The sequence below is a fragment of the Pteronotus mesoamericanus genome, unplaced genomic scaffold (genome assembly GCF_021234165.1).
Source record: "Pteronotus mesoamericanus isolate MK-2021 breed Mesoamerican mustached bat unplaced genomic scaffold, CSHL_Meso_final contig_72, whole genome shotgun sequence".
NCBI lineage: Eukaryota > Metazoa > Chordata > Mammalia > Chiroptera > Mormoopidae > Pteronotus > Pteronotus mesoamericanus.
In genome coordinates this window covers 799,219-821,004 of record NW_026555242.1, presented here as the reverse complement: position 1 = coordinate 821,004, position 21,786 = coordinate 799,219, and the positions used below count along the sequence as shown (strand labels likewise).

The window sequence follows — 21,786 nt, the reverse complement described above, 5'->3', positions numbered from 1 at the left end:
CTCTGTTCTTGGTAGGAGCAAGTGGAAGCTGCTCGCAAGGACCTGGACCAAGCCAAGGAGGAGGTGTTCCGCCTACCCCAAGAGGAGGAGGAGGGGCCAAGGGCTGGGGATGAGGTTTCCTGTGGGACTGGTGGAGGCAGCCACCGGCGCAGTAAGAAGGTTAAGGCTCCTGAAAGGCCAGGGACTCGAGTCAGTGAGCGTCTTCGTGGAGCCCGGGCTGAGACACAAGGGGCAAACCACACTCCAGTCATATCTACCCATCATACCCGCAATACCTCCACAACCCCCCGCTGCAGCCCTGCCAGGGAGCGAGTTCCTAGGCCAGCATCTAGGCCTCGACTCACTCCAGCCTCAACTCCTGCTGCAATTCCTGTCCCAGTCCCTGCCCCAATTCCCATTTCGGCTCCAAATCCATTAACCATGCTTCCTCTTCATATCTCGCCTTCTCCCCCACTCCCTCTGCAGATTCCTCCCTCGTCTTCTGCCTGCACACCTCCTCCTGCCTGTACTCCTCCACCATCTCATACCCCACCTCCAGCCCAAACCTCTGTCTTAACTCCTACCTCCCCTCTCTTGCTTGGTCTGCCTTCTGTGCCCATCTTCCCATCAGTCACCAACCTCCCCTTGGGCTTGGGACCTGAGGCAGAGCTGTGTGCACAAGCATTAGCATCTACCGAGTCCCTGGAGCAAGCTGATAGAGCCTGTTCTGAGACTTCATCGCTTCCTTGTATGCCCCATAAGGATCTATTGCCAGTTGCTGTTGAGATCCTGCCTGTGTCAGAGAAGAACCTTTCTCCCACCTCTTCTGCACCTAGCCCAATCCTGGAGGCTGGCAGCTTCCCAAATGGTCAAGAGCAGGAGGTACCAGAGCCTGCTGAGGGGACCATCCTCACAGTACTGCCTGATGGTGAGGAGGTGCCCATGTGTCTGAGTGAGAACAATGGGCTGACGCTTCCACCTTCAGCAGCATCTGATGAGCTATTTCACTTGCCATTGGAGGCTGACAAGAACTCAGAAGAGCTAGCGGAGGCTGGGACCCCAACATCCAGTCCACAGAAGCCACAGGAACTTGTTTCAGCTGAGGTCACAGCTCCATCAACCTCATCCTCAGCCACTTCCTCACCTGAGGGTTCTTCGCCTGCCCGGCCCCCTCGGCGTCGCACCAGTGCTGATGTAGAAATTCGGGGTCAGGGAACTGGTCGGCCAGGGCAGCCTCCAGGCCCCAAAGTGCTTCGCAAGTTGCCAGGACGGCTAGTGACTGTGGTAGAGGAAAAGGAACTGGTGAGGCGACGGCGACAGCAGCGTGGAACTGCCAGTACCCTAGTGCCTGGGGTCTCTGAGACTGGTGCCAGCCCAGGAAGCCCATCTTCCCGCAGCATGTTGGGGCCAGAATCCTCACCTCCCACCAGTGGGCCCTGTGAAGCTGCTCCCCCATCCACACTGCCCACCCCAACCCAGCAGCCCTTTGTAGCTCGCCGTCGCATTGAGCTGGGGGTGACTGGAGAAGGCAGCCCAGAGAATGGAGAAGGGGCTCTGCTTGCCATCACCCCTCCTGCTGTGAAACGTCGGAGGGGGAGGCCTCCCAAGAAGAACAGGTCTCCGGCAGATGCTGGGCGAGGGGTCGATGAGGCACCTTCATCCACCTCTAAGGGAAAAACCAATGGGGCTGACCCAGTCCCTGGGGCTGAGACCCTTATTGTTGCAGAACCTGTCCTTGGACCCCAGCCAATTCATAAACCCGAACCCATCATCCTATCACCTGTGGAGAAAAGAAGGCGTGGGCGGCCCCCTAAGGCACGCGATTTACCCATTGCTGGGACCATTTCCTCTCCAGGGGATGGCAGCTTAGAGAGCCGGACACAGCCACTCCCAGTATCACCACCCGTGCCACCACTCCCACCACCACTTGTATCCAGTTCCATTGCTACTGTCGCCAACACTGTCACCACTCTCACCATTTCAACATCCCCACCCAAGCGGAAGCGGGGCCGACCTCCCAAGAATCCACCATCACCTCGGCCCAGCCATCTCCCTGTCTTGGACCGGGACACCTCTTCTGTCCTTGAGAGCTGTGGATTGGGGAGGCGGCAGCAACCCCAGGGCCAAGGGGAGAGTGAGGGTAGTTCCTCTGATGAGGATGGAAGCCGCCCCCTCACCCGCCTGGCCCGCTTGCGCCTTGAAGCAGAGGGAATGCGGGGACGAAAGAGTGAAGGGTCTATGGTGGTGGCTGTAATTCAGGATGACCTGGATTTAGCAGATGGTGGGCCAGGCGGGTTAGAATTGACACCTCCTGTGGTCTCATTAGCTCCAAAACTGCGCTCCACCCGGCTGCGTCCAGGATCTCTAGTTCCCCCACTAGAGACTGAGAAGGTGCCTCGAAAACGGCCAGGGGTCTCAGTTGGCAGGGGCCCTGGGCCCATGAAGCGGGGCCGCCTACAGTCCCCAAGTCCCTTGGGACCTGAGGGTTCAGTAGAGGAGTCTGAGGCTGAAGCCTCAGGTGAGGAAGATGAGGGGGATGGGACCCCACGCCGCCGTCCTGGCCTCCACCGGCTTGGTGGGACGACCAACCAAGGGGACCAGCGCATCCTGCGCAGCAGTGCTCCTCCCCACCCAGCTGGCCCTACTGTTAGTCACAGAGGCCGAAAGGCCAAGACGTGAGTGGGCTGCCCCTCCACCTAAGCTTTCCACCATGGCCCCTCTTCCTCCACAACCAGGCCTGATTCTGTTAACCACTACTTGAAGTCTTATGAGGGGAAAGCCTCCAGGGAGACATAGGGGCCTTCTCCCTTCTTTCCACCAAAGTAGGGGGTAGGCAACTGGTTGTCATGAAAATGGGGCACTTCATATATTCCCTTCCCTTCCACCCCACATGGCTGGGCAGTGTTAGGGTGGCAAGATAGTCTCTGTCCCCACCCCCTTGTACTTGATTCCCAAGCAACCTTTCATAGCCCCCCCCCCCACCTTTAGGGGAAGGGGGAGGGGCTTATCTACAATGAGTTTTTCTTTTTTTTTTTTTTTTTAAGAAAAAAAATAATAAACTTAGTTTCTGTATGAGCATCCGCGTAAGGAGGCTTCTGATTTTCTGGTCTGGTGGAGGGTTGGGTGGGAACTTGGGCATCTTTTTTTCTTGCTCCTTCCAAGATCTTAGTACTTCATTTGTGACCCAGAATTACATACCTTTGGGATAGCAGTCTCCACCCAAGAAGAGGGAAGATTCAGCAAATCTCATCTCCTGGTAGGGTGCCTTTCCCTGAAGTTTACAGTCACTCAGAGTCATACTTTTCTCCCTTCCATTCTCTCAGTTCCTGGACTTCCCCTCAGAGTTCTCTGATGCCTTAGACTTTTCCCTGCTTTTATCTCCCTTGCTCAGGCGCTTTTTACTCCTTTTCCAGAAAGCAGGCATCACACTACCTTGAGTTGCTCCCATTGTTTTCCCTCCTTTGGTTTCCTCCATCTAGCCAAACTGGTTTGAGTCAGCTACACCCCCATATGAGCTCCTGGGGCTCTGCAGATGGTGGCTGGCCATCCAACCCCACCCCTGGGCTTGGCTTGGAGCTCTGAGTCAGCTCTGTCTCTACCCAAGCAAAATCAAACCTGAGGCAGAAGCCGAAACTCACAGTACCTCAAGGCTTACAGCCAGGTAAGAGCCCCTGTTCGTTTTACATTTTTTCTGATTTGAACTCCCTGGACCTTTTTCTTGTGTTATGTCCCCCCGCCCCCACCCATATCTCTTATCTGTTCACCCCATGGGAATTCTTTCCTCATACCCACTATTGCAGCTTTGTGGCACATGTTTTTCGCGCTCTGCTTATCTTGTTTCTTCTACCCTTTGTATCCTGTTTGTATTTAGAGAACTGCAAATGCTTTCCATTTATCTAGGATGTAGAGGAATGGTTGGAGATGCTGCAAAGCTCAGAGGACCTGAGAAATAGGGAGATGAGAAGTGATTAAGTAGGGCATCATTATGCAGGTTTCTGTGTGGGTTATGAGATCATCCAGACTCTGTTAATCTGATTGTGTTGTGTGGCCTGGGTTGAAATGGAGAAAGGAAGTGGCAGGGAGTCACCGTAGCAAAGGAGGACCCAGTCTGGGGAGGTAAGGTCTTTCTGATTGCTCAACTCTAAAGACAGCTTAAATGGGTAATTTTCCCCATGCCCAGAGTTGCGGTTTCACATTTAATCATTGTTCAGGGCTTGGGTGCCATTCTCAGATCCCTCCTTAATATTCCTGAGGAATTTCAGGAAATTTTAGTGCCCCTTGAAATACAGTTTAAAGATTAGATTTTGATAATTTCAGATGCCTAGCAGGTGTTGAGATTCTGTTTCCTGCTTGTCAGTGTGTGCCAGTCATTTTGCTTCTCCCCACTTGTCAAAACAATAATACAGGTAATGCTATGTTCACACTGGCCTGCCTTTAAAGACTCCGGATCTTAAGCTGAGGAAAAAGGATTTCAGCCACACTTCCTCTGTTGGTTTATGAGTCATTAGAGGAATTCCTCAGTAAGGCAGCATTCCTGAGAGTTGGGCGAGGCCACAAGAACAGGATCAGAGATAGGTAGAGTCTGAGCAAGCCAGGCCAAGTGCTCAGTTTTGGGGCTTAAAAGTACCTTGACTGTATCACCCACAGGTGATGGAGGACGAGGAGAATGCAGTGGAAATCTTGGTGAGCAACACGGAAGCTGCTCATTCTCCACCCCCCATTCGCTGCTGCTGGCTCCGCCTCCGCTACTTGGCAGCTACTAGCATTATCTGTGGCTGCTCTTGCCTGGGAGTCATGGCCCTTGTGTTTGCCATCAAGGTGAGGAATGCAGTACCTATGGGAGCAGAAGGGTGGGTATAGTAAGGCAATTGGTACATATATCTGGTATATCTACATTGATCAAACTGTTACTAAGTATCTGTCAGAGCTTGGTGTTGAGCTTTGTGCCGGAACTAAGAATATGATATGGTTCTTGCTGTCAAAGTTTCCACAGTCTAATGAAGGAGATGGCTGTGAAAATGGGTATTTATTAATGGAATGCAGCTCATTGGTACAATTGTAGAAAAAGCACGGGGTATTCTGGGAGCAGGGGAGGATGTATATGGGTGATTACATATGTGTGTGTAAGAGTTGGTGACAGGAAAATAACCATATAGGATGGGTGAATTAGGGTAAAAGAGCATTCCAGGTAAAGGAAGCAGTGTGTACAAAGGCCTTGACTATTAGTTCAGCATGACTGGACCAGTGAGAAATAGTGAGAGATGATGCCAGAGGGTACAGATTCCCAAGGACCTCCAATGCTTAGGAATTCAACTGGGGAACCATTCAAGGGTTTTTTGTGGAGGAGAGGAACATGGTCAAATTTGTGTTTCAGTAAGATCGACTCTCAAGGCGTACATGGAGAATGCATTGGAAGAGGCAAGACTGGAGACAGCTGAGCAGTGATGAGAGCAATCTGTAGGAGCCCAGGAGCTATAGGGGTTTTGAGAGGGCTTCATCATTTCAAAATACCTAACAGAAACTGCACATTTACCTTTTGAAAGGTCACACAGGCTAACGTAAACATGCTGGAATTTTCTCAACCCTAGTTTTATTTTAACAATCAGAAACTGTATTCTTGTCATCATAGGAACTTCTGGGTTCCATTAAGGCAAAATCATAAAAAAAATTCTTAATGAAAAACATGAGAGCAATTGGACTAATAAGAATGGTATGTTTTCTGACTGGGCATGAATGAAATACTCCTAGCTTACTATTTTTCACCAAGAATTTCAAATTTGGAATGGATCTGGGATGAATAGACAAGAATAGGGAATAAGAGGATTGAAAAGTACTTTACCATAAGTAATCTTGTGAGGTAACAATAGCAATGCTGAAAAAGAATAAAGAGGATAACTTATTTTGCAAATGAGGTATGAGAAATAGAAACTGGAAAGGGAGGTAGAGGATTTGGGTGTGAGGTTTTGAGCCATGTCAAGGATGGAAGATTGGAGCGGGGCACTGGGCACTTTGGGACAGAAGCAGGGGGAGAACCTAATTAAAACCTGCCCCCACAGGCGGAAGAGCGGCATAAGACAGGCCAGTCCGAGGAAGCACTGCACTGGGGGGCCCGGGCCCGGAGGTTCATCCTGGCCAGCTTTGCTGTCTGGCTTGCCGTCCTCATTATGGGCCCCCTGCTTCTGTGGCTGCTCTCTTACGCCATCGCCCAAGCTGAGTGACCCTGGGTGGCCTCTTCTGAGGGTCAGCCGAGCCCTCTTGGATCCTGCAATGTGGCATTGCTTGGGTCTGGTGCCAGCAGTGGTCCTTCCTGGCTGGAGGATTGTGCCTCTCTCAAAGGGCTTTGGAAGAGCTCAAGCCCTTTATAAAAGGAGGCAGCAACTGGGACTGATGAGGGGAGGTCAGCCTGCTCTGTTCTTTCACTGTTCATCATTCCCTGTTCCCCCTCAAGTTACCTCATCCTAAGGGCCTCTACCCAGAGGTGGGGTTGAAGACCAGGCCTGGTTTTATTAGAATTTGTTTTGTAATAAAAACCTTTTTTAGTGGTGAAATGCTGCTCCTGTCTACTTGTTCTTTCCTTATTTTTCCCTGGACCTTGGTGAGAGCCAGAGTGGACACCTGACTGAGGGTAGAAGTCTGCATTTTCCCTTACATAGTTACTCCATGAGAAGGAAAAATTTCTTTTTTCTTCTTCTAGAAGTGTCCCTTTTTAGAAAGACCCCAGCTTCTCACTTTTAGAAAGGCCCGAGGCCAGAGAATGAGAGTAGTCGCACCAGTTACTATTTATTGAGTGCTTGATATATTCCAGGCTGTGTTCTAAACACTTTATATTTTTTAATTCCTTCAGTTCTCACAATCACTCAATAGTAAGTACCATTGTTCTCATTTTATAGTTGAGTAAATAGGCACGAATTACAAGGTCACACAGATAGCAAGAGGCAGAGCCGGGACCGAACCCAGGCTGTTTGGTTCCAGAGTTGAGAGAGGAGTCAAAGGATTGGGTATAGCAACCATTACGCTGTATATGCAGATGTCTATGGTTATGAATTTTCATATCCTTTATCTTGAGCTTAATAATATTTTTAAAATGAGGTATATCACACATACAGGAAAACATCTAAAATACACAGTTCAATAGGTTAACACAAAGCAGACATCTGAAAAACCATCATTCAGTCAAGAAATTGAGCATTGCCAGCACTCTAAATCCTCCTTCATATGCCTCCTAATCATTGCTCCTTCCTTTGTTCCCACAGGTAACTATTATTCTGACGTCAAACAATGTAGTTTAGTTTTGCCTGCATGAATGTTTTATACATGGGTTAATATGTATTCTTTTTATGTCTGGCTTCTTGACATTTGTGAGATTCATCAATCTTTGGTGTAGGTGTAGTTTTCATTACTGTGTAATATTCCACTACATGAATATATTACAATTTATCCATTTTATGTTAGTGGATTTTGGGGATGATTCCAGTTTTGGGAAATCATGAGTCATTCTGCTGTGGATATTCCTGTACATGTCTCTTTAAGTACATATGCCCTGGGAGTGGAATTTTTGGGTTATTTTACCATAATTCAGAGACCAGCATAGCACCTAAAAGAATCAGAGATACTGCACAGTGAAGACAGGATTAAAGGGGAAGGAGAGGCATCTGATGGTTGTCTTCAGTGTTTCAAAGTGCTTCAGGAAGGAAAAAGTGAAGAGAATTCATTTTTGGTCTCAGAGTTTAGAATGACACAATAGGTGGAAGTCAGACATAGGGCAGTGGTTCTCAACCTTGCCTTCAACAATGGAACCATGTGGGGAACCTTAAGTATTCATGCTTGGGCTTTACTTTTGAAGGTTCTGATTTAATCTGATCTAAAGGAGTGAGGTGCTGCATGATCCTCAGGATAACACATTCTAGAGAGATTTTTACAGAAACTTTTTAAAAAGCTGATACTTGATTAATCAGCAGCTTCGGTTTACTAGAAAAGAGTATCTTGTTCCCCCAAACTGACTAAATGAGGTCTTGCTGATTTTTAACTCTATTTTGAAAAAAATTCCAATCTACAGAATAAAAGAATAGTATGATGAACTCGTGTACTCTCCAACTAGACATAATTTTTAATATTTACTCACATTTACTGTGTATTTTTCTGAATATATATGTTGTGCCCTAACTGGTGCAGCTCAGTTGGTAGGGCATCATCCCACAAAGCAAAAGGTTACCGTTTCCATTCCTTGTCAAGGCACATGCCTGGATTGCTGGTTTGGTCCCTGGTCAGGGTGTGTACAAGAGGAAACCAGTCAATGTTTCACTCTCACATTGATGCTTTTCTCCCTCTTTCTCTCTCTCTAAAATACAAATAAAATCTTTAAACAAACATGTTGTTATTACTGAACCATTCGAAGTTAAGTTGAAGGCTTATCATTCCTAAATTCTTTAGGATCTATCTCCTACAAACAAGAATATTTCCTTGCATAACTAGGAAACAATTATATACTCCACAGAAGTTAATGTCAATACAAAATTATCTTCTAATATATAGTCCATGTGCAAATTCGCTTTTTGTCCCAATGACATCCTTTATAGCAATTTATTTTCTGCTTTAAGGTCCATCATGGGAACACACTTGTCGCACTCAACTGTTTCTTATCTTTTGGTCTTTTTCAGTTTTTAGCAGGTCCTCATCTTTTTAATTTTTTTCTTTGTGTCTTTCATGACATTTTTGAGGATAGGCCAATTTGTAGAATATTCTCAATTTAGGTTTTGATTGGATTCAGGTTAGAAATACTACATAATACTACATATGCCTCAGTACATCATATGAGGAGGCATATGATGTCAATGTGCTCTTTTGGTGGTGGTAACACTGACAATTTTGTTAAGGTAGTGCCTGTCAGATTTCTGCAAGGTAAAGATACTTTTATTCTCTGTAATTAAAAAGTTATCTGTACAAATATCCCGTTCCCAAGCAAACTTTCACCAATAATTTTAATGCCTAGTTTGCCCAAGAAAATTATGAGGCTTACAAAATGCTGATGTTTTAAGTTTATCATTCTACATTTATTAGTTGGCATTCTACTATGACAAAGATCCTTTACTCCTTCATTAGTTATTTACAATTTTTAGTGTCAGTATGATTCAGATTGTTCTTGTATAATTTATTTACAGTAAAGTACACAGATCTCCAGTGTGCAGCTTGGTAAATGTTTTGATATGAACACACCTATGTGATCACCACCTAGGTGAATAGACCATTTCTAGCATATCAGAAGGCTCCCTCATGGCCCTCTCTGTCTCATTATTTCTGTTCCTGGTTTTGGCCAATGGAAACCTTTTCAACCTGGTTCTTGTGTCCTTCTGATAAGTGCCCAACTTTGTTCACTTTTCTGGCACAAATTATTCTATGTTCATCTTCCACTTTCTCAGCTCCAGCCTGGGAATTGGCCATTTCTCTGTAAGCCCTGGTTCTTCTTACTGGGGACTTATTTTGAAGTCAAAGTCTAGACACTAGCTTTGCTCATTCTGCTGAGATATTACTTCACAAATTTGTGTGTCATCTTTGTGCAGGGGCCATCCTAATCTCTGGATCATTCCAATTTTAGTATATGTGCTGCCAAAGTGAGCACTCTACTGAGACGTTATTGGTTCTAGGCTCTTTCAGAGATTAGAGCTAGAAAATAGGTAATTTTATCTATTTTAAATCTTTCTAAAATCACATCTCCAATTTAAATCAGTCATAAGGTTCTTCTGCTCCTTTCCTCATTCTAAATTCCATATTCCCTCAGTAAGAACCCTGGCTGCCAAATACATAAATACGTTTTTTCACTTTCTCAATTTCAGAATACTTAAACTACCAAATAACAAGCCTACTAAGTAAAGTTCAAGATTTTTTGCAGTTATTTTATCTTTAGATTGATGGTATAGTCAAAGTACTCCGTTAAAAAGTTATTTGGACTTGTTACATGGTTGTAATTCCAAAGAGAGATTTCTAAGATAGAAGGTTTGCCCTGGCTGCTGTGGCTCAGTGGATTGAGGGCCATGGTGCCTTTGAACCAAAGGGTTGGTTAGATTCCCAGTCAGGGCAGAGGCCTGGGTTGCCGGCCAGGTCGCCAGTAGGGGGCACTGGAGATGCAACCACACATCTCTCTCTCCCCCCCTTCCCCTCTCAAAAATAAATAAAATCTTAAAAAGAAAAGGTTAAATATATTCATTCTGTACCTCCTTCGCTTGAACACAACTTCTACAAGGGGAGGGACTTTCCTCATTGCTGTTAGTCTAGCACAGCTGCTTTCAATTCATGTCCTTCAAGAGGCACACTGGTGTGCCACAAGGATTTTTAAAACATGCAATACCTATTTAGTCAGGGGTACTGACTTCTGTTCTCTTAGATTATCAAACTTAAGAAATGACAACAGCCAATACAATAGCCGTCCAATGTAAATGAATCAAAATTATACCTATTTTTTGTCAGATCAGTAAAAATTATAACACTTTTTTGGTCTGCCACAGAATTTTAATAATTAGCTTGTGTGCCATGAGATGAAAAGGTTGGAAATCGCTGGCCTAGCTCATAGATGCTCAACAAATTTCATATATTTTATACACACACACACACACACACACAGATATAGATATCTATCTCGCATCTCACAGAGAATATGTTTTATTGATTTTCGAGAGAGAGGGAGAGAAACATCGATCGGGGATGGAACCTGGAACCTAGGTATGTGACCTGACTCGAGATCCAACTGCGACCTTTTTCTTTGGTGTACAAGACACCAAAAAATAATAATAATAATAATTAATTAAAAAACCAACCAACCAACCAATCAACCTGCTCTAAATGAGCCACCCTGCCAGGGCTCAACAAATATTTGTTGAATGAGTAAGTGAGTGCTGGGATTAAGCTGTGCACACTGAGACGGTATAAGAAGGAAGTCGCTCCTAACAGAATCTCACAAACTGGTAGGCTTAGAACAGAGTGTGATACTCTCCCAAGGCTTTGGGGAGGCGGTGGCGGAAAATTGGAAAAATGGATAGCCCCAGCTAGTGAGCACTGGGGCTTTAGAAGTATAGTCAAGGGTCAGAACAGTCACCGGAGGAGGTAGCTTCTTCTGGTTGACGACTCTGTAATGTCGACGTACGCACAAAGTGGCCAAGTTGAAGTAAAAGCTGTAAGTTCCTAGAGTTCTCACGGCTGGAGTTTGCGCCTCAATAGGGCTGCTAATATAGAGTCTAATTCACACAGTGATGGTGGGAAGAGACTGAGCGGGCCATGCCTAAATCCGGGAATCCGGGGCGCTGCGACTCCATACCTCTCGGCAATCCAGACGCCATGCTTCCCAGGAAACCTAGCTTCCGGGTCGCGTTCTAAGCCTCCAACCCCACTGGTCAACAAGTTCCTGCCCCGCATATGCCCTGCACTGACTGGTCATATTTGAAGCCCCGCCTTAGAGTCGTTGCCTTAGGTAACTTCGAGCTCCAACGCCCGCTCCAGCCTCAGGATTCTCGGCTTCCTATTGGACAATCAGTTTCCAATCGGGAGGATTTTTAAATTTCAGTCTTCAGGCGTTGTTGGCTATTGGCGCGCAAGGTGGAGGCGGGGCCGGAGGTCGTTGACTGCACCGCCCGGGGTAAGGGACTAGACACCGGCGAACCCCGCAACAGAGCGGCCTCTCGTGGTCCACGGCTTCATTCCTCGCCCCCGCGGGTGAGTCTGCGCGATACCCCGTGCCCCCTTGCAGTGCTTGCCCAAGTGCGCCTGCGCAACAACAGCCGCTTGCCCTTTTACCCCTTCCCTTATTCACGCTTTTTCCCTCCCCCTTCCCCGCCCCCCCTACTCTGCCAACTTTCCCGCCCTTAGGCCCTTTGGCGGGGTCTCCCATTTCCCGATCCTTTCCCAACCCCGTCCCCATTCCCCAAGATCCTGGCGCCCCAGCCGCAAGGACTGTGCCTCCGCGAGCCGCAATGTACGTCCTCTCAGAGCCTTTGGGCCTCCCTGCCATCTCTACCTTCCGTTTCCTCCACACAGGCCTCCACCTCCGTCAGAATGACGCTGGACGTGGGACCCGAGGATGAGCTGCCCGACTGGGCCGCGGCCAAAGAATTTTACCAGAAGTACGACCCTAAGGACATCATTGGCAGGTGAGGCCATAACCAGGAAAACAGAAGTCCAGACAGGTCGGTTTCTAGGGTACACAGTTCCGTCTATGGGCTGCATAGCTCTAAATGAGAAAGGTTAGTGGTTAGTTTGGTGTTCAGACTTTTTTTTTTTCTTTTTAAGATTTTATTTATTTTTAGAGAAGAGACGGGAAGGAGAAAGAGCTAGAGAAACATCAATGTGATTACCCCTCACGCGCCCCCTACTGCCCGCCCCGCCCCCCACCCCTTCCTTAACCCAGACAAGTGCCCTGACTGGGAATCAGTCACACCAGCGACCCCTTGGTTCGCAGGCCATCACTCAGTCCTCTGAGCCACACCAGCCAGGGCAGAGACTTTTTTTTAAAGTATATTTTATTGATTATGCTATTATAGTCCCATTTTTTTCTTCCCTTTATCCTCCTTCACCTGGTACCCCCCCTTCCCTCCAGAATACCCCCACCCCTTAGTTCATGCCCATGGGTCATACGTATAAGTTCTTTGGCTTCTCTATTTTTATACTATTCTTAACCTCCCCCTGTCTATTTTGGACCTACCAATTATGCTTTTTACTCCTTGTACCTTTTCCCCATACTCCCCCTCTTGCTCCCTGTTGATAACCCTCCATGTGATCTCCATTTCTGTGATTCTGTCACTATTCTATTTGTTTCCTTAGTTTGTTTTTGTTTTTGTTTTTTCAGGTTCAGTTGTTGATAGTAGTAAGTTTGTTGTCCTTTTACTATTCATAGTTTTGATCTTCTTCTTTTTCTTAGATAAGTCCGGTTAGCATTTCACATAATAAGGGCTTGGTGATGATGACCTGCTTTAACTTTACCTGTCTGGAAAGCATTTTGTCTGCCCTTCCCTTTTAAATGATACCTTTGCTGGGTAGAGCAATCTTGGATGTAGTAGGTTCTTCCCTTTCATGACTTTGAATACTTCTTTCCAGCCCCTTTTTGCCTGTAAGGTTTCTTTTGAGAAATCAGCTGATAGCCTTATGGGAACTCCTTTGTAGGCAACACTCTCCATTTCTCTTGCTGCTTTTAAGATTCTCTCCTTATCTTTAATCTTGAGTAATTTAATTATGATGTGTCTTGGTGTGTTCCTCTTTGGGTCAGACTTGTTTGGGGATCTCTAAGCTTCCTGGACTTGTAAGTCTATTTCCTTTGCCAGATTGGGGAAATTTTCTTTCATTATTTGTTCAAATAAGTTTTCAATTTTTTGCTCTTCCTCTTCTTCTTTCACCCGCCATGATTCGGATGTTGAAACATTCAAAGTTGTCCCATAGGTTTTTAAGCCTCTCCTCATTTTTTTGATTTCTTGTTTCTTCATTCTCTTCTGGTTGAATGTTTATTTCTTCCTCTTGTTCCAAATCATTGATTGAGTCCCTGTTTCTTTTCCTTCACTGTTGGTTCCCTGTGTATTTTTCTTTATTTCAATTTTATTAGCCTTCACTTCTTCCTCTATTTGTGACTGTACTCAGTCATTTCTGTGAGCATCCTGATCACCAGTGTTTTGAACTCTGCATCTAATAAGTTGGCTATCTCCATGTCGCTTAGTTCTTTTCTGGAGTTTTGATCTATTCTTTCATTTGGGCCATATTTGTTTGGGCACACCTATTACGTTGTAAGAGGAGGAGCCTTAGGTATTTGCTAGGGTGGGGCAACCTACATCTCTGCATGGGTGGTGGTGAATGTGAACGGGGGATCAGAGAAGGAACAATGCCACTTACTGTGGCTTTCACCCTGCTTTCAGTCACTTTCTCTGCTTCCTCCAAGTGAAATGTGCCCTTTCAGGTGCTGCCCTGGTGCTGATTCCTGGGTGAGTGGGCTTGTGTACATTCTAGAACCCCGTGGGCCCCTCCAGTGGACTCTCCTGTGAGACTGGCAGTTTTTTCTGCTGCCCTAACTCCCCACAGGTTTTTACAGCCGGACATTTTGAGGCTTTCTTTTCCTGTGCTGGAACCCTGGGTTGCGTGGTTTGTCTTGATCCCCAGTTGTTCCTCCCTGTTTATCTGCACGTGAATGTGGGACCGCCTGGTCTGCCAGCTGCTGCCTTGCCGCATGTGTCCTCTCCATTCTGCTGCCTGCCTCCACTTCTACTCATCTGGATAATGTTTCTTCTTTAACTCCTTGGTTGTCAGACTTTCATGCAGTTCAGTTTTCTGGCAGTTCTGGTTGTTTTTTGTTTTTAAATTGTTTTTTATCCTTCCTCTGGTTGTGTGAGGAAGTAAAGCATATCTACCTATGCCTCCATCTTGGCCAGAAGCTTTGATGACTAGACTTTTATTCTGAGTCAACTCTCATTTTTTGTTTCACAAATTCATTCATTTATGTGTTCATACTTGGTTGAATTATCTCCTGTGTGCCAGACACAAAGCAAAACAGGGGAGGGAAGGAAAGAAGCTTATGCCCTGGAGGTACTCCAAGTGAAGTAACTGAAAGAGATGCATGAACATTCAAAAAGTATTTAAATAATAGTTGGTGAGAGAATATATATAGAGATATGAAAGGGGTCTAGGCTTAGGGCCTGGGGCATATCATGAAGGGGTTAGAGGAGAAGGAGCCAAAAATGGAGACTAAGGAGGTGCTGTCTGTGAGTTAAAAAGAACAATACAGGACAATGTGCTTCTGGGAGGTTGGTATTGTCTGCTGTGACAAATGCTGCTGAGGCCAGGAAAGTAGATGGGGGTGTGTCCATTAGATTTGTTCAGACTCCTTTGAGAAATCACATGGAGATGTCAGAAAGCCAATTGGAATCAGGAATTCTGGAGAGAAATGAAGGCCTAAGGAAACGTAGCAAGAGTCATCTACATATAGCTGGTATTTAAAGCCCCTGGGACTGGTTGGAGATCACCAGGGGAGAGTACGAGGAAAAGAGGAGAGCTGAGATTCAAGTCCTGAGTAGTGGGATTTCAGGACCAGATAAGGGAGGATTTGCAGAGGCTAGGAAGAATCCTTAGGGAAGAACAGTAGTTCCACTGCCATGGGGTGCAGAAAGACGAGTTATAGAAAAGATAGATCAGAGGGTAGGGTTCTTATCATCTCATTTTCCCTTGTTTTCCTTCACAGTAAATTATCTGCAAGCTAACACTAAATTATTTTTACCAAAGCACCGCTTTCGTCATGTATAAAGGCCCAAAACTTTAAAATAATTAGACTAGGCCTCAGACTCAGATGCACTTAGTGGTTGGGCATGAAATAAAACTGAAGTGGCTAAGAGTAAGACAGTGCAAAGTGGTGAGCATTGTGGCAGCTGGAGGGTTCTTGTCTCATATAAGATAGGTGAATTCAGATTTGTAAAGAACATTGCACTGACCAAAACATAGTAATACAACTATGGACTGTGTTTGGCCAGAGGGTCAGTACTTTGCATCCTTTGATTGAACCAGAGATGTGGGTGACAGGCATTCCAAGCAAAGGGAATTATGTGATGTCAAGGAGGCCATGAGAGCACAGCAGTAAAGTTATGTGAAGGGCAGTCAGGGAATCGGCATATGAAATATGGTGTGATCCTGGAGATATTTAGACCTTAGCCTGAGGTACTTGCAGGGTTATATGGAGTTGGTGACAGAGCCCAAGCAAGGAAATCTCTGTTTAGGACTTTACCTTTGCAATAACAAATGGGCTTCCCTATCTCTGCCTCATTAATGTCTTTCAACATCCCTTTAAGATATTGTTGGCCACATTTCAGAGCTGGAGAAGCAGAAGCCTAGAGACCTTATGTCAGTGGCTCCCTTGAAGATTTAACTAGTGGTAAATTTGGGGCCTATACCAAGACCTACTTCTCAACTTCAGTCTTCTAGTCAATGGCCCAATATTTAGTTGAAGCCTCTTACACTTGAGGTAATGTAAGGGAACTTTGGAATTTGGATGGGGAAATCAGGAAGTGTGAATAAAATTTAGGGGGAGCCCTTGGATCATTTCTTCCCACTTTCTCCTTGTGGGGTTTCAAGGCAAAGGGCAGATTTTGGGGTTCAAGGTAGAAAGGACTTGCCTAGGCTCACCCGTGGGGGGCATGGCAGAGGCTGGATTTGAAGCCAGGACCCCTGCCTGCCTTCTCTGTGAGCTTTGTGTTGCACCTTGCTGGGTACCCAGGTTGCTTGCTGAGGCTACTGTGAAGCTACTGTAGGCCAGGATGAGCTTCTTGGGCGGTTACCTTGTCTAGATAGGTCTTCAGAATCTGGTGCAGTGTGTATGAGTATGCTGAGGCTCTACCTTGCTGGGAAATGTGTGAGCAGTAGGTCCTGACTCCTGTGTTGTCTGACTCTGGCAGAGGAGTGAGCTCTGTGGTCCGCCGTTGTGTTCATCGAGCTACTGGCCATGAGTTTGCGGTGAAAATCATGGAGGTGACAGCCGAGCGACTGAGTCCTGAGCAGCTGGAGGAGGTGCGAGAAGCTACACGGCGAGAGACACACATCCTTCGCCAGGTCGCTGGCCACCCCCACATCAGTGAGGCTGCATTCCCTGCTCCTGTTAGCTGACAACCACCACCTGCTGGCCCTGCCCATAGCCCACTCCCCCCAGCACTGCCTCTACCCCTCTGCTCCCTGCCTCCTGGCTCTGCTCCACGTCAAAGTGTGGCCAGCCTTTGGGTCCCTACTGCCTCTTTTGGTTCTCCTTCCTTCCCAGTTACAGCCCACTGTTGCCTCAGGGTGGAAAGCCCCTGTAATATGCACCTACTCCTTTCCATCTCTGTCTCTGCCTTTCTGCCTCTTTCCCCAGTCACTCTCATCGATTCCTACGAGTCTTCTAGCTTCATGTTCCTGGTGTTTGACCTGTGAGTATCTCCCTGCCCTGATTTGAGAAGCCTCCTCACCTCCATGCATGGCCCCAGACTTACAGCACAGTGGGCTGAAGACCACCCTGCTCACACTTCCTTTTCCAGCTAGGGCCTGCCTGGCAGTCCATAGCACTGGCCCCTTTTTTGGGTACCCTGATTGAGGCAAGTTCTTTAAGAGTAATAGTGACCAGTCAGATACAAAGGGTCTTCATGACCCAAGCCCCCCACTATCCCAGTCCTTCAGGGTAATAAGGTTAGCAGGGAAAAAAGGGCTGATTTGAGAGTCTGTCCAGGAGCTGACCACTTATACAACAGATTCTTGCTCACCGGTCGTCTCGTTTAACAGTGTACTGGCTGGTGTCTTATCTCTGCTCATCAATTCTTTTTCTGGTCACTGTGAATCTGAATGTCACATGTTATACAATATGATGCAAACAAGCTGTAAAGGTACTTCAGAAGAGAATGGTTTGAATACCAAATGTTTAAGTGAGGCCCTTGGAAAAAATTCAGTTTTCACACAGAAATTACCCTCTGCAAAAGTCTGAGGGATGGTAGGAAGTGTCCATTTTATTTATCATTATGCAACTTTGCACAAACGATACTCCCCAAAATAATACCTGATGTGTTCTTTATATTTCAGTGATTGATACAGAGCTGCAATTATAACCACTCTTAGAAGACAAAATAAGCAAAATCAAAATAAAGTCCTGTTCAACTTTTTGCCACTGTGAATTGAAATTTTGGTCAGTAGTATAGATTCACTTTAAAGGGCCTTTTGAATATCAGATAACAAGGACCTCCTATAAATTATTGGCACAAGAAGACATTCATTCTTGCTAAAATAACCCCCTCAGGAACAGTGCAGATATTTTAACTGCCAACCCACTGCCCCTGGCATTCATCTTGCACTTGGAGTGCTCTATCTTGAGATCCTTTAGTTTGTCTACAGAGGACTCTCTCTTACTGGCCCCTTCCATAGTATTTCCTGTGAGCACTGGGCTTATTTTTCTCAGCCCTCACTGTGAGGTGCACCTACCTCCCAACCACTCCTATCTCTTAGGATGCGGAAGGGAGAGCTGTTTGACTATCTCACAGAGAAGGTGGCCCTTTCAGAAAAGGAAACCAGGTAATGGCTGAACCTGCAGCTCCTGGGGTGAGCAGGGAGTGGGGTGGGGCAGGGAGAAGTAGAGGAGACTGCCTCCTCCCCCAGGTCCATCATGAGGTCTCTGCTGGAAGCAGTGAGCTTTCTCCATGCCAACAACATTGTGCACCGAGATCTGAAGCCTGAGAATATTCTCCTAGATGACAATATGCAGATCCGACTTTCAGATTTTGGGTTCTCCTGCCACTTGGAACCTGGCGAGAAGCTTCGAGGTGAGGGGACCTGGTGTCCTAAGAGACTTGAAAGGGAAGGAGACCCAGACCTGAGGCTGGTTGGCTGGATCTGAGAACTGAGTCCCAGGTACCAAGCAAAGGGAAGTCAGTAAGCACTTGCCAAGTACCCTTTAGGTACAAAGCCATATGTGCTGCTTAGAATGGATTTCCTGACCTAGGGAAGATGGAGACAGGCAAGTGAGCAGGTATGTGGCACACAGGGTCTAGAAGCCATGCGGGAGAAGCCAGGAGAAAGGAGCACCTGATTGAGCTAGAGGGATACAGAGCAGAGGCTTGGAGCTGGGCCTTGGGAGGCTGGCTTCTCCCAGGAGGAAAAAGAGGGAGGAGAGGATAGTAGGACTCTGCTGCACATTTGGGGTCTGGGAGAGAGAGGAAAGACCACAGTGTGCAGCTTAGGTGTTATGAGGAAACTGGTATGGCCAGACATCTCACCTGGTACCCTGGGGACTCAGGCTCACCTGGTGTAAATATATTTGTTGTGACAGAAATAATTATGATGCAAATGGAAAACTAAACGAAGTTTAGCTGCAGGACTCCTCAGAGCTATTAATATGCTACTTTCTCTCCCTCAGTGGCTTTGCACTGAATTTATTAATAACTAACACTGGGTGCTTACTGTGAGCTTTGCACCATGCTGAGTCTTTACATGGCTTATTTCTTCAGATCCTCTCAACAACTCTTTGAGATAGCATTTGATAGATAGCATGTGTGTCTCCATTATATAGATGTGTTGTGACTTTCCCAAGGTCCTGTAGCTAGAATTTGAACTTGGGCAGTCTGACTCAGACTCACGCTCTTATTCTGTGGACTTACACGTCCTTTTTTATTTTTTTAGGAGACTTGAGGGTTGTTTTTTGTGTGTGTGTGTTTTTTTTTTTTTTTATGAGATACAATGTACTACTTTTTCTATTATGTGTTAATACTTTTTTCTATTTTATCACTGACACTATTACCGGTGTTTCCCATTTCCCCCATTGTTCATCACCACCACGCCACCTCTGGGCTTACATGTCTTATGGATGTTGTTGTTTTCCTTTGGGCTTCCATATATACTTTTCCCCATTCTGGAATCACCTTTACCCTTACTCACTCCACCTTCTCCCTTGGCTAGGGTAATTCAAGTTTCACTTGAAAACTCTAGGTCAGGTTAGATCCCTTGCTTTTTGTTCTTTACTTCCTTCATGGCACCTGTCTTACTCTATTCTCATTTGTTTTCTGGTAGACATTGAGTTTGGTAAGAGCACATTTAATTTACTACTGTGTCCAGTGTGGTGCTTGGTACATGGTAGGCAATAAATACTTGGTTTAGAAATGAATTTCCCAAGAGAGTCATTTTCAGTTTAGGCCTATCAAGATCTACTGGATATGTGCCATGGAATACAATTTAGAAATTTCTGGGATGAAAGAAATTGGTACCTGCAGTGGTAGAAGAAACTAAAAATATAGGCTTGGATCAAGTCACAGAGAGTTCTGTGTTGTAAAAGTAGACTTGATCCTGAGGCTATAATGGGAAGCTAGGGAAGGGCTTTAAACAAGGGACTTAACTAGCAAGTGCCTAAAGAAATCCCATACTCCCAGTCATTCACCTTTGTTTTTGAATGGTGGTTCCACTAACCAGAGTAGAGATTATAGGAAGAGTAGATTTGGGCAGAAAGGAATGCAGAAAAGTTTTGTTTTCCATGTGTGTTAAGCACATAAAACTGGTAACATGTCAGCAGTGGGTAGGTTGGTTTGGCCAGAGGGTGGGAGGCAAGTGATAGAACTGGGTAGGACCTTGATGTCAACCCAAAAGTCAGGTTTTCCCTGATTTTTCCCAAGGCCACCAGAAGACTTGGTGGATATTTGAATTGTTCAGCAGGGTCAGGATCTAGTTCTGAGACCTAACAGAGGCAGGCAGGAGAAGAACAGGAGTACTTATGGCCCTGGCAGGTTTGTTTCGTTTTTATTTTTAGAGAAAGGAGAAGGGGGAGAGAGAAAGAGAGGGAGAGGAACATCGGTGTGAGAAACATGGACTGATTTCCTCTTGCACGCACCCCAACCAGGGACTGAACCTACAGCCTAGGCATGTACCCTGACTGGGGATGTCCCCTTGCTTTGCAGTACAATGTCCAACCAGCTGAGCCACACCAGTCAGGGAGGCCTGGGCAGTTTTTGAGGCTCCAGGAGGGGGCTGGTGTTAAGGGCCATTCATGGGGCTGGTGGCATCCATCAATCTCAGTGCTCTCTTCCCAGAGTTGTGTGGGACCCCAGGATATCTAGCACCAGAGATCCTTAAATGCTCCATGGATGAAACCCATCCAGGCTATGGCAAGGAAGTCGACCTGTGAGTTTCTGGTATTCCCTGCCCTCTTTCTGTGTACTGTCCTTCAGTACTTTTGCCCAGCACCTAGTCCTGCCTGACTTTGGTCTCCTTCCCAGTTGGGCCTGTGGGGTGATCTTGTTCACACTCCTGGCTGGCTCACCACCATTTTGGCACCGGCGTCAGATCCTGATGTTACGCATGATCATGGAAGGCCAGTATCAGTTCAGTTCACCCGAGTGGGATGACCGTTCAAATACAGTCAAAGACCTGGTGAGCTGCGGCCATGAGGGTGTAAAGTGGGAGGCCCAAGAATTGCCCCTCATGCTTTGGTGTTCCCCTAGATTTCAAGACTGCTGCAAGTGGACCCTGAGGAGCGCCTGACAGCTGAGCAAGCTCTACAGCACCCCTTCTTCGAACGTTGTGAAGGCAGCCAACCCTGGAACCTCACCCCTCGACAACGGTTTCGGGTAAGCCTGAGAGTGTCAGGTCTGGGCCTGTTTCTCTGTGCTATGTGGAAGATGCTACACTGAGCTTACACTCCCCTTGTCCTTCCCAGGTGGCCGTGTGGACAGTGTTGGCTGCTGGACGAGTGGCCTTAAGTGCCCATCATGCACGGCCGATGACCAAGAGTGCACTGTTGAGGGATCCCTACGCACTGCGGCCTGTGCGGCGCCTAATCGACAGCTGTGCCTTCCGGCTTTATGGGCACTGGGTGAAGAAGGGCGAGCAGCAGAACCGGGCAGCCCTCTTCCAGCACCGGCCCCCTGGGCCTTTTCCTATCATAGGCCCTGAAGAGGAGGGGGACTCAGCTGCTATCACCGAGGATGAGGCCATGCTGGTGTTGGGCTAGCACGTCAGTCCCTGTGGAATCCCAGAAAGCAGGACTCTCCAGAAGGAGGATTTTTATTATTCCAGCCCCTTTGGCCTCTGGCCTCAGGCTCTATTGCCTGGCCAGGCCCACTACTGATCATACTATCATAAAGACCAGCCCTGTACACCTACACCCGCTGGCCAGGGCTTTGAGATCAGAACTGGGGTAGTAAGGAGCCACTCAGAATGTCATGCCTGGCCTCGTTAGTGCTGCCTGTGCTGTGTATACAATAAAACCTACACACCAGGGAGCGCCAGTGCTCTGTGTCTGGTGTCTGGCTTTGGCAGGGAGACCCAGAAGTTGCTCAGGAGTTGGGGTGGGGATGGGGC

General features: G+C 46.7%; 4 protein-coding genes and 1 pseudogene across 6 annotated transcripts in view; 3 read left to right on the top strand and 2 right to left on the bottom strand.

The window, feature by feature from the left end:
• SRCAP (Snf2 related CREBBP activator protein) overlaps positions 1-2,964 on the top strand; it is a 35,081-nt gene extending 32,117 nt beyond the window's left edge. For both annotated transcript variants that reach the window (XM_054582653.1, XM_054582654.1), the window contains exon 34: positions 16-2,964. In XM_054582653.1, coding sequence (XP_054438628.1) covers positions 16-2,658 — 2,643 coding nt within the window. In that variant the 3' untranslated portion in view covers positions 2,659-2,964. The remainder of the gene's footprint in view (positions 1-15) is intronic.
• The window catches only part of BCL7C (BAF chromatin remodeling complex subunit BCL7C), a 289,889-nt gene that overhangs the window by 147,673 nt on the left and 120,430 nt on the right, over positions 1-21,786 (bottom strand). The window lies entirely within an intron of this gene.
• Positions 3,047-6,513, top strand: TMEM265 (transmembrane protein 265). Its single transcript, XM_054582667.1, has 3 exons — positions 3,047-3,640; positions 4,627-4,797; positions 6,036-6,513. Exons 2-3 carry the CDS (start codon positions 4,630-4,632, stop codon positions 6,195-6,197), a joined length of 330 nt encoding a protein of 109 aa, XP_054438642.1. The 5' UTR covers positions 3,047-3,640; positions 4,627-4,629; the 3' UTR covers positions 6,198-6,513.
• On the bottom strand, positions 9,498-9,595 carry LOC129078150 (uncharacterized; annotated as a pseudogene).
• PHKG2 (phosphorylase kinase catalytic subunit gamma 2) lies at positions 11,584-21,777 on the top strand. 2 transcript variants are annotated; one of them, XM_054582663.1, is made up of 10 exons: positions 11,584-11,679; positions 12,001-12,113; positions 16,383-16,558; positions 16,832-16,886; positions 17,950-18,015; positions 18,100-18,263; positions 20,517-20,607; positions 20,703-20,856; positions 20,928-21,053; positions 21,143-21,777. In XM_054582663.1, exons 2-10 carry the CDS (start codon positions 12,019-12,021, stop codon positions 21,434-21,436), a joined length of 1,221 nt encoding a protein of 406 aa, XP_054438638.1. In that variant the 5' UTR covers positions 11,584-11,679; positions 12,001-12,018; the 3' UTR covers positions 21,437-21,777. The 2 variants fall into 2 exon arrangements, with proteins under 2 accessions (XP_054438638.1, XP_054438637.1); XM_054582662.1 differs by lacking the exon at positions 11,584-11,679 and adding an exon at positions 11,791-11,938.

Bases quoted from the DNA above. Each gene is read 5' to 3' on its own strand.
- TMEM265 (XM_054582667.1), top strand. From the start codon at position 4,630: ATGGAGGACGAGGAGAATGCAGTGGAAATCTTGGTGAGCAACACGGAA. The intron at 4,798-6,035 runs GTGAGGAATGCA...CTGCCCCCACAG, and splicing joins CCCTTGTGTTTGCCATCAAG to GCGGAAGAGCGGCATAAGAC.
- PHKG2 (XM_054582663.1), top strand. From the start codon at position 12,019: ATGACGCTGGACGTGGGACCCGAGGATGAGCTGCCCGACTGGGCCGCG. The intron at 16,887-17,949 runs GTGAGTATCTCC...CCTATCTCTTAG, and splicing joins ATGTTCCTGGTGTTTGACCT to GATGCGGAAGGGAGAGCTGT. The intron at 18,264-20,516 runs GTGAGGGGACCT...CTCTCTTCCCAG, and splicing joins ACCTGGCGAGAAGCTTCGAG to AGTTGTGTGGGACCCCAGGA.